Source organism: Atractosteus spatula, chromosome 2, assembly GCF_055471065.1.
Source record: "Atractosteus spatula isolate fAtrSpa1 chromosome 2, fAtrSpa1.hap1, whole genome shotgun sequence".
Lineage (NCBI taxonomy): Eukaryota > Metazoa > Chordata > Actinopteri > Semionotiformes > Lepisosteidae > Atractosteus > Atractosteus spatula.
The window spans coordinates 67,532,226-67,544,493 of record NC_142707.1 but is presented as its reverse complement, the minus strand read 5'-3'; the positions used below and the strand labels follow the sequence as shown (position 1 = coordinate 67,544,493).

The 12,268-nt window shown below is 39.1% G+C and overlaps 1 protein-coding gene across 1 annotated transcript in view; it reads left to right on the top strand.

The window, feature by feature from the left end:
- Positions 1-11,840, top strand: part of LOC148840110 (uncharacterized) — a 44,760-nt gene extending 32,920 nt beyond the window's left edge. The window contains exons 2-3 of the mRNA XM_088909269.1: positions 9,766-9,948; positions 11,201-11,840. Coding sequence (XP_088765395.1) covers positions 9,766-9,948; positions 11,201-11,452 — 435 coding nt within the window. The 3' untranslated portion in view covers positions 11,453-11,840. The remainder of the gene's footprint in view (positions 1-9,765; positions 9,949-11,200) is intronic.
- Positions 11,841-12,268: the final 428 nt, after the last annotated feature.

The following is a 12,268-nucleotide window of genomic DNA, read 5'->3' as shown; positions in this document are numbered from 1 at the left end:
ATATTATGGAAGTTTGTGTAGGAGATATTAAACGCACAGTTTAAAAAAGAAAAAGGATGCGCAGTATATTATAGATTATATATATGTATAGTATACAGTATACTAATTGCATGAATTAAATAATAAAACTTTTTTCTAAAGTACTTTAATTACATTTGTCTCTGCCACATTTTTCATGGAGTTTCTATGTGTTTTTTATGAACAGATAATCTGTTCTTTAAGTGGCTGCCCTCTTATAATCCAGATTATACCATCTGGTAATGTTATTACCAGAATTACAACTGGACATACTAACCTGTCTTATTTTATTTGACCATGACAAAGACAATATATTATAATTGCATCAGGCAGGCTTTATCTCCTCTAACATTATTAGACATCTCAGTTGTAAAACTGGCTGTTATTTGACATTCTCTTCAGTCTGTTTGCTGAGAACTGGGCTGTGACTGAAATCAGAATGAATGACACCATTAAGAATAGGTTGGATCTAATCTGTTTTTCCTTCAGCTCAGAATTTTTACATTTGTATTTACCTTTTTTTAAGTAAGATTTTTAAAAAATATTTGCTCAAGCCCTTAACACAATCACCGGCTAAGAGGTTGCTCAGTTCTGCCGTTTTTATCCCCACTTGTCGGCGATGCCAATGTGCTTTTTACAGCTGTTCTAGAGACGCCGTTCAATCTCTAGGCATCAGAATTCCCTTTCAGCAGGGGCCATGGCTCGACTCTGCCGGTTTTGTGAGACTGCTGAGTTAAGCTTTCGACTCCGCATTGATTGTTGAGCAGATTTTTATCATGAATAATGTATCTGAAAATAAATGTATCTTTTAATAGCAGTTGCCCATCTGAAGCGTTTCAATTTTTGGGGTTTACACTCTACAATTGTCTTCTGTCTTTTTGAAGTCCTGTGTTTCTTAGTGTCCTAGAGAAGTGTAATCAGGCTTGATTCACTAGGTCAAACCTGCTTTTTAAAGAATGGTTTTGTTCAAGTTCACTAAACAGAAGATGAGGAATAAACTCCTAGTGTTGAATCTGTGTAATAATTGTATTTAGTGCATGAGGAACTGATTGATCTGATTAAAATCTGTTAAATCAGATGTTCTCGTCTCTCACTATAGATTCCTTTCCTGAAAATGAGGAACAGAATGCATTCTGCATGTACCAATAAAAAGATAAATTCTTATCTCAAATGCTTATCAAACACTTTAAATAATTATTTAAAACAGAGTTACATTGTTTAGTTTTTGCTGCAATTGGAGGACGTATTGGTTTTTCTGTTGCTTACAATTTTTTAATGATATTTGTTGTGTACATTCACTCAACAAATTAATGATTGGTGTTAACTAACATATCTGTAAAGGAGTGAATAAGAAAGGAATTGCTTTTTTCTGGCTCTAATGTATTTTTCTATTTTTGGGAAGTACAGTAATATGAAATTATTATAAACCAATTTATTTGCTTAGATATAAAGAATGTTTTTGGTTAATTAGAAAGATGTTCAGTTTTTTTTTATTTTTCAAAAAATTAAATCATATTATAAATCAAGTGGAAAATTGCTAGACAGCAATTTGAGAAGATATTAAGCTTCATTTTTGGTGTTCACTGTGCACTGAATAAAATATAAATTGTATGAAATGCTATGAACAATGAAGACACATTCCCTGATCAATACACTTGATCTTTTGGTGAGAAACATATAAACTCATAAATTTGAAACATAATTGTAATTACATTTTCAGTGGAAATGCAGTAGGTGAAAAGCAAAAGAATGCTCTTTACAGTGATAAGTGCAGGACAGATATCTTGTTCGATAATTAAAGGCAAAATCTTAAAAAATATTATATTTAGGTTGTTTCAAGAAAGTGGTTTTGAATCTCAAACCAAGCAGCCTTTGAATGTGCCGCATAGCTGTGTACTCCAGTATGGGGACAATGAAGCTTACTTTGTTTAACTAGGATGATGTGGATATATTCTGTTATCAAATTCACGATTCCATCAAGCTTTACATTTATACTTGAGCTCTCGGGAAGATGAATGGTCCCTCTTCCTTAAGACACTGTTTGTGTAATCTAATTCCAGAACTCAGTAGGAATCTTTAATAATTGTTCTGCTTCAACAGAAAGCAGATGTGGTCTTTTACGCAGTTATTTTTCTGTACACTTTACTGGTTTATCAATGTGATTGTGATTCTGCATTTGATTAAAGAAAAACACCTCCTTAGTAATGTAGAAAGGCTTAAAAAGTCTTACTAATTGCTGACATGGTTTTAGCTTGTAAACAGTTTGGTTAAAGAAGATGCTGTTTCTTCTTCTTTGAAAAAGATGCTCTTTTTCATTTCTTAAAATGCAGATTGATAATCAGTGATTACTGGATCTACCTGAAGTATATCACTTCTAACTTATTTCTAAAGACATGTTCTCCCCTAGGGAGATTTCTGACTTCTGTGACATTCTAACTTTTATGTTGTTTATGTAATTGCTTATCACTCCCAAGCTGATAGACATATTTTAGTGGAATTGGTTAGTATTAGAAAGCTAAAACTAAACTAAAGGCTCTGTCAGTGTTAGCACGTTTAGCCAACAGCAGGTGGCACAACGTACAATGCAGTTCTTAGAAGGACATCAGGGGATCTGGTAACCTGAAGAAAATCACGTCAACAGGCAAACTAATGCGTCTGACAGCTATGCACACTTTCACACATAGAAGAAAATGCTGCAGACTACATGCCAAAATGCAGTAACCCGAACCCTGTTACAGCAAAAAGAGGTAAGACTGTAATTAATCACTACTTGTTGGCTCTATGTCAGAATCTGTTTCCAGATGTGATGTGCAGGGTTCAAGAATTTCAATTATTACTGAATTACTGCTATTAAAAAAAACAACAAATTTAATTCAAAATAACAGGAAGAAAACTCCTAGAAACCTGACACTTTGATGTCAAGATAGGTACTGAATATAGTGTCCTGAAAAATCCTCCTTCCAATTTGCAGATTTTTTTAAGTGAATATTTTCCGCTTCAGTTTGAATGCTATACTGTACATACAGAACTCTAAAAAAAAACCCTAAAAAACGACAATATGCTGAAATAATAAAAATCACAAAGAATTCACTCCCCCCGGAATCAATCATTTGTGGAAGCACTCTTGGCAGCAATTACTGCTGCAGGTCTGTTTGGATAAGTCTCGACCAGCTTTGCACACCAGTATGGAGCATGGTGCAGTTTTTGCCAGTTCTCCTTTTAAACCTGCCCAGGCTCTGTCCATTTGGTTGGGGTTTGTTGATGGACGGCAATATTCAAGTCTTGCCACAGATTCTCTTTTGGGTTCAAGTCAGGGCTTTGACTGGGCCACTCAAGGACATTCATTTCCTTCTTGTTCAGCCAATCTATTGCAACGTTGACCTTGTGCTTTGGGTCGTTGTCCTGCTGAAATGTGTATGTTCATCCAGCTTAGGTCTCCAGTAGACTGAACAGGTTTTCCCTTAAAATTTTGCTGTACTTCTCTGCATCTTGACAAGCTTTACAGCCCCATGGCGTAACGATGCCACCACTATGTTTGACAGTAGGGACAGTGTTGACGTTATAATGTGCTGTGTTGGGTTCGTGCCAGAGGTAACTACCTTGAAACCAGAAAGTTTCAGATTTATTTCATCTGACCGCTTATCCTTTTGTTATGCATACAGACATCTGTTTTGTGTTACTCTGGTCTTTTACTCTGTTTACTCTGGTTACTACTGGCAACAATGTAAAAAATGCAACTTCAATTTTGTCTGGAAACACTATGCAGTAAGCCGCGTAACTGGTTTGATTCATGTCTTTTCCTGTGGTCACTGACATCATTAGTAAACCAAATCTTGGTTCATACTTTACAGTATATTTTCTCTGGTCTTGGCCATCCGGTGGAACTTACTAGATATATAGTTGAAGAGGACTAAGTACTGTATCTCATCATATCCATTACTGTTCTTGCTTGTTCAAAGAAATCTAACAAGTTAGTTAAGGTCTACTTTTCTAAATTCATGTTGAACATCCCTGGGATCTTATTTCCATATAAGGTGACACTTTAGCGCTAAATATTGTTTCCACAACCTTATACATAAAAAGTCAAAATGTCTTGTTTTAGTTTAGTTACCCTGGGTGGACCTCTGTCTTCAGTGACAAATTAGAAAATTGCATCAGTGACCTATGAATCTAGAATTATAATATATAAATAACAGATCAAGACTTATAGATTTTATAAGTTTCCCACTTATGCACTAAATATCAGCTCAAATTAGTTTGTCAAACAAGCCAAGTTCTGATACATACTAAACAGAGTCTGTGACACGTCTTTCCATTTCTTTGTGGAATTGTGCATGCTGTGAAATATAGCCTTTTGAGCATTAAATAAAATGTCAGTCATATAGTTTTGAGGTATGTAAGTACGTGAAAAATATGCAGGTTATTTCCTGTGTGTATTGAAAATAAATGTGAAGCGTGCACAGATTTTAATAAAGCTTTAATTACACTGTTTTGGTTTCAACATATTCATCTAATATAAATCCATACACAAACTTTACTTTGCGGTTGTCCTTTCATGTCCTGAAATTTATTAAAATATTTTGATAGGTCATTCCTTGTTACCTAATCTTTACAGACTGGTACTGTATTATGATTTATTGAAATAGTTTCACTACTGATGTTGATACAATTTCATTTTGATGTAATGAAGTAAAACTTGTTGACCTTCTTGTCAGGTGTTTTATTACTGATATTTATTACAGCTTAAGTAGTCCTTAATGCGTTCTTAGAACTAACATTGTGATTGTGAATAGTCTGAATGTCAGTCAAGTAACTTGATATTTCCACAAAATTGCTAATCTAAGATAAGATCACTTTATTAGCCATATACAATTTCTTGCATTAGGAATTCATCTTTTCACATACCCCAGCTTGCTCTCCATGAGAGACACAAACAGGGAGAGAAGCTTGGGGTCAGAGCACAGGGTCAGCCATTGTACAGTGCCCCCTAGAGCAGTTGGGGTTAAGGGCCTTGCTCAGGGACCCAACAGAGTAGGATTCCTCTGCCGGCTGCTGGATTTGAACCAGCAACCTTCCAGCCACAGGTGCAGATCCTTAGCCACAGAGCCACCGCTCTTCGGTCTAAAGCGACTATGAGATGCTTAAAACATATTAAGCATATGAAATGCTTGTTTAATCCATTTCTATTTCCATTGATTGATCCATTTCCATTTTTCATTTATGTATTTTGATCAATTTGAGCCTAACTCTTAGATTTTGATTTGTTCACCACAAAGCACAAACACAATCTGTGGTCTTGAGCCACTTCTTTTGCATAATTGAGCCTCATCTTCTTATGCCTGGCATGTACAAGGGTTCCATCTTCGCCTTCCAATGAACAGTCCCTCATTTACATGTCTTTGTACTAGTGTACATTTGTTCCAGTTTGTCTTAACATAAGTCATGCGGAATTTAATTCTAATATTATTCTCCTTGGAATTTTGGTTTGAGCAAAATTCTCTTCACTGGTAGTTCATGTAGGTTTCTGGGCATGTCTGTGTTGTCTTCAAGCTTGGTTTTCATATTTACAACTTTGCTTAAGATAGACAATAGGAAAGACTTAGATATGCATTTGTATCTTAGTCTTTGATTTTTGTATTTTTTCTAGATTTTATATATTCTATATCTTTGTATATTTCTTCATGCCACTGTATTCTTTCCTCTGTGCCCAAATTGATACCAGATGATACTACTTTATATGGGCAGATTTTGATTGCCAGCATAAGCATATGGACATAAGAAAGGTTACAAGAGAGAAGCCCATCTACTGTATCTCAGATAGTAATTAGTAGTTGTGAAATCGGATGATCTCATCCAAGCATTTCTTGAAAAAAAAACAGGATATTGGTTTCAACAACATGGCTGGCTAGCTTGTTCCACTGCCCTACATCTATTTGGGTAAAGAAATGCCTCCTGTTCTCAGTTCAGTTTTAAATGTATTTTTAGGCAGTTTTCACTTATACCTTCTGGTTTCTGTTTCACTATTCGTTCTAAAGAAACCAGCTGAGTTGACTTTGTCAGTGCCTGTAAGGATTTTAAATACTCATGTCAGATCCCCTCATGAACTGCACACATGGACTTCACACGTTCTATTCAACATTTTAACCTTTTGTTACCTTATAGCCTGCAATTAAAATGCATTAAAATATTTATTTATGTACAGTATTTATAGATCCTATCCCACAACTTCCAACTGAAATATGTATTCTAGATGAAAGAAAATTCATTAAGAATAGAAGCTGAAATAGCTTGGTTGGATGTGTCCAGACCCTTTGTAAGAGCAAACTTAAACTAGTTCAGGTATAACCAGTCTCCTTCAGAGTTACACACCAAGTTAATTGGCCTCCACCTCTGTTAAATTGCAGTGGTTCTCATCATTCCAAGGTAAACGCAGCAGTTCCTGTAGGCTCCCTTTGCTTTGTAGAGCATCCAACCTTGAGCACCTTCAAAGCCTTCAAAAGAACTCTGGGACAAAGCTATGGAAAGGCACAGATCAGAGGACTGGTATAAAAAAATCAAAGGCCTTGAATGTCCCTTGGAACATGGTCATGACCATTATTAAGAAATCGAAGGCAAATGGCACCTTCAGGTCCCTGCACAGATCATTCGGTTGCTTCAGACTGGATGACCATGCAAGTAGGAGACTGATCGGAAAGGCTATACAATGGCAACGTTGAAAGAGCTAAAGGCTTTTATGACCAGGACAGGTCAAAGTGTGCAGGTAACAGCAACATCCCAAGCATTCCACAAATCTGTCCAGTGTGGCAGGATGACTGGAAAGAACCATTATTGGGAAAAAAAACACCACCAAAGCATTTAAGTGAACTATGAACATGTGGCAAAGCATTCTACAGTATGGTCTGACTAAGTTAAAATATAACCTTTTGGTCTAAATGCAAAGCATTACATTTTGGCACATGCCCAACAAAGCATATCATGCAAGGATCATCATAACTACTGTGAAGCATGGCAGTGTCAGCATTATGTTACTGGGATGGTGCTCATCAGCAGGAACTGGAGCACTTGTCAGGATAGAATGGTGTGAAATACCATTGAATGGTTTGAAGTGCAAAAAAGAACATGAGGAAAACCTTCTGCCCTCTGCAAGAAGGCTGACATTGGGGTGGAAATTCACCTACAGGATGAAAGTGACTCGAAGCACATCATGGTGACACATTATAACTGAATCATCCACTGGGGTGGTACCTGATATGTACCCGATACATATTTTGTACATCAGTTTGTACCTGATATGGGCTATTATCCGTCCCCCCCCTGCTGCTCATTAATAAGGTAATGACTTGCTAACTGTGTTCATCTGCTCCTGTATTTACTGTAAGTCCTGACAGCCCTTGCTCAGCACTCTGTCATTGGGTTTTCCACTGTCTCAGCCATGTTTTTGCTTGCTCTGCTAGTGACCTCTTGCTTTGCTTGCTGTTTACCGTGTTCGCCATGTACCAACCTCTGCTGAGTTTTCCTGGATTCCCCTGGCTTGTCTCCTCTTGTCTCCCCAGCTTCGAACCCTGCTATGTTGACTACGATTTCTGGATGTTTTCTCTACCATCAGTGCCTGTCTCTCCATCATTGTGCCCCGTGGTTGTATTCAGCCAGGGCTCTGCATCCCTCAGGTCACCTAATGGCTGAGCCAAACAAGAAGAATCCAGTGGGCACAGAGAAAATCCTGCAGGCGCTGGCTTCACAAGGAGTCTGCTATACGGGACTCAGGTGCCTAATGTGTTTGAACCTAAGGAGGCATTTTTAGGACTTGTGTGCTGCCATGACCAGCATGCAGCAAATGCTAGCCACTGTGCATTGTAACAGATGTACAGCAGCTTCTTCATCAGCTATGGCACTGTCGTCTGCCTCAGCACTCTGCAGCACAGCCTCCGGGGGAGTTCTTTCACAGTGAACCTTCAGGGGTGCCCTTTTCCTCCCTACTCTTGTGACCCTGACGGCTGCAGAGGATTTGTGACTCAGTTTTCAAATCAATTCTTTCCATGGAACCCTCTTCCTTTCCCTCTGACCCAGCTAAGGTGTTGTACTGTACATGATCATGTCCCATCCTGCACCGCCTGAAACCCTGCCGGACAAACCGTGTCACCCCTCTCGGCCACACCTGAGGTCCTTCAGTTGGGCCCCAATTCTACACTCGCAGGCCACCCGGTTATTCAACATGCTGTGGAATTATTTTGGCAGCTCTTCTGGTGGCCCACATTGAGTTTGGATATAGAGGGCTGTGTAGCAGCTTTCCCCACCTGCAACAGGGCCAAAGACCTGAGAACAGCACCTGCAGAACTTGCACCTCCATTTCCCATTCCGTATTGCCCGTGGTCATCCATTTTAGCGGACGTCATCGCAGATCTCGCCCGTTCCTGAGGCTGCACCATGATCCTCATTATTATTGACAGGTCCGCAAAGGCCACCCACAAACCATTGCTCAGGCTTTCATCAGATAGTTTCCACTTTCATGGACCTCTGACTGTGGCCCTCAGGTTTGGAGTGCCTTCTGCAGATTTCTGAGTATCCAGGTTAGCCTATCATCGGGGTACCATCCAGAATCCAATGGCCAGAAGAAGAAGAGGATGAACCGGAACCCGGAGACTTACCTGGGATCCCATGTATCCGATTTCAAGGACAATTAGGTGGTCTCTCGCTCGGGGCCGATTTGTCTCAAAACATCATATAGAACACCTCTATGATTCTTTAAATCAACCGGTGAAGATGGTTTTTGTAACCATGCTTTTATTTTATTGTCACATCCACAATAAAAACAAGAGAGAATGTTAAAAAATTAATTCATTTGAACAGCATGTTTTATATATAGCTGAAGTGGTTTTTTTTTGTCTGAAAACATTTTTTGTAAAAAATGTTCAATTGTTCTTATATAATTGCTATTCATTATCTCGCAATAGATGAGCTGGAACTGCAGCTCCTTGTGCTTAAAAGAAACAACATTTGCACAGTACTCTCGTTAGTTCAGTATATACTCTGTTTTCACTTCGAGTTTCCACACTAAAATTTTGATTTGAATGAATAAAAATATCATTACTCCCAAAAAAATTTCAAACTCTAGCAAGTGACCATGTCTTTGTCCACATCTGCAATTCAAAATGTAAGTGCACTTTACTGTGCGCATTTAAAAAAGATTGGCTGATCCTAAAGAAAAGGCACAGTGATAGTGATACTTGGGAAAAATAAACTGGTAAAAATTTATAAAATAATGTATTTATAAACAGAAATGTATAAAATAATGTAAAAAATTGTTAGGCTTGCATATCAGTGTATAATAGTTACTACAATTGCTAAATACATCAGACGATCCTCAAAAGCTTCATTATTACCCTTTCAGTTCACTTTCTAACCAGTTTATCCAATTTGGGGTCACAAGGCAGCTGGGGCGTATCCCCACATGCAACAGGCGCAAGGCAGGATACACCCTGGACAAGGGTGTCAGTCAGGACCAGTTTCCCAGAAGCCAGCTGATCTGTCAGAGTGTCTTTGGACAGTGGGAGAAAACCGGAGCACGCAGAGGAAATCCACACAAACGTAAGGAGAACAGAGGAACTCTACACAGATAGCATCCCGGCTCCAGAACTGAACCCAAGGCCCCAGTGCTGTAAGGCAGCAATGCTCACCACTGTGTCTCCCTTCTATTATTATTATTATTATTTATTTATTATTATTATTATTCCTCTTCTTCCTCCCCAGGCTGGACCCTCTGCTCTGTCAGTCTACGCGCTGCGCCTCGGTCCTGGGGAGGACCTCCTGAGCTCCCTGGTCACTTTCGTGGAGAAGAAGAAGCTGAAAGCCCCATTTATCATCACTTGTGTGGGCAGCGTCGCCAAGGCAACGCTCAGGCTGGCAAATGCCACTGCTTCGAATACTAATGAGGTACTTGGCAGGGCTGTTGGCGGCAGTAAGGCCACTGTTGTTGTGCTCTAGGAGTCAGCTGTGGAGGTAAACAGTCGAAAGGAAATCAATTAAGTTTTTGCATAGTGTTTTTCTCTTTTTATTTTTTTGGCAAAGGGTCTAATCTTCAGTGGCACATTTAAAACAGGGAAAGCTGCCTTTAATCCTGTCTGCTTTGTATAGCACAGACAGGATTGTTTTAAGGGTTACGCTGCTCTTTCAAGACAAACATCCCGCGAAGATCAGAACGGTGCTAGAATGTGATTTACTTGGAAAATGGCACAAAACACTTTTCAAACATAAAACGTAATATATTTCTAGAATCATTTGTGAATGTATATATTTTCCAAAATGGAGTTTCAACATTAAGATGGTGAAACAAAATGGGAAACACGAGCAAGAAGGAAACTGGAAAAATATATTTTATTCACTAAAAAATAAAAATCATTAGTGAATAATAGTGATTTTGTGAGGGGATAATCTTGAAGTTAATTTTTTGTTGGAGAGTATATTTTTTTGTCTGTTTAAATGTTGACCAGTATCATACTGTGACAAGTTTAATTAATTCACACTGCATGTTTTTCTCAGTAAATTGCTCTCAATAAAAAAAAAAACTCAGTAAAAATTTGGCACTCCATAGCCAGATTTGTTTGGCTATAGAACTTAAATAGGGAAGTGCAGTAATTAATTAATATGTAAATAATTCAGAAAAGTAATTTACCAACAAGGAATTTTCTTTGTACTTTTAATTAACAGAAAAGGAAGCTTAATGATAAAGCATAATAATGAACTAAGTTGTCTCATTTTTATGAATCACTATAACAATGAGGCCTACAGTGTAACGTTTGTACTATTCTTATCAGAAACACATGAACGTACTTTAAAAGGTGACTGTTGTTAATCATTTATTTTAAGTCAGAAACAAGGGTTCAATGCTCTTTAATAAACATTCTCAAACGTTGAATTCAAGTGGCTATAGCCAGAATACCTGCTACCATCTCTTCTCCTACTTTTCTTTTGTCTTACTTGTATTTTGTTTTTTAAAAAAAATAAAAAATGTTCCCCAAACCATGATCATGAAACATATCATTTATCAAGTATTTGAGGGCACAGTAAGTGAAATAAGGTTACAGACCCACTTGCAAATTATTTCTTTCCTAAACTAGCACAGGGCTTAGGAAGCTGAAAGAGTCCTTGCTTCCCATGGGTTCTCTTCCTTTGTTTCTCTTTTCAGATCATTCATCTCAGCGAAAGACTTGAAATTGTCTCCTTGGTTGGCACCCTGAATAAAGAGGCTCACCTGCATGTCTGTCTGGCTGACAAAGATGGCAAGACTATAGGGGGACACGCAATGGGCGACTTGGAAGTGTTCACCACTGCCGAACTAATCATCGGCGAGGCGAGCAATCTGCAGTTTACCCGAGAGATGGACGAACGCACCGGCTTCCCAGAGCTTATCATTAGCTCTCCCTCTAAACAGGCCTAGCTATTTGCACTCTGTAGAATACAGCCCCCCCCCTCCTCTTTTTCTTCCATCTAAAAAAAAAAAGTGCGCTGAATAAATTGGCCTAGGCCATGCCTTCCCTGCTCATTGCATCTCTTTATTGATTCAGACACTTTGATCGAGCAGATACTAATCAATTCTTCAGTGGAAAGACAGGGGTAAAATAATTTCAGGCAAACTCTTCAAATGAGTTGTCATTAATTTGCCTCTTTGCTAGCACTTGTTTGCTCAGAACGAGAAGCTTTGGGCTTTCTCTTTCTATTAGCAGGGTTGCGCTCTTGGGATTTTCATGGGCTGCTAGGCGTGGGGAGCTGGGGGGGGGGGCGAATCCACTATGTTTGCTCATCCTTACAGAGTCACTTATTACCGCTAATTGGGAGGGACAGTTCAAACAGGCACAGAGGAGCGGTTGTCACGCGAGCGTGACATGGGTGCAGAGAGGCAGGCAGTGCCGGCTGCAGGGCCTAGCCCCAAGCCGCCCTCCTCTGCCGCAGCACCCTGGCTGGAGGCCCAGCTCCGCATCCTGTTCAAAGTGGGTCTTTGTCAGGACGGGCCCATTAGCAGTCAGCAGTCTCAAGAAATGTGACCAGGACAAGCCATTGGAGAGGGCTGCAGACAGACATGTGGCTGTCTGAGACACTTAGGAAGTCAACAGCTGACGGAAGGGGTGACACAAAAGCACGCTCCTTTAGCCCTGGAAATGTGATCTGAATGTAATGTCCCCTTTTTGTTTTGTTTTTTCTGTTTTCTGAGGGGGGGGGGGTTCGCATCAAAGTCTGAATCGACAATGTCACTAAG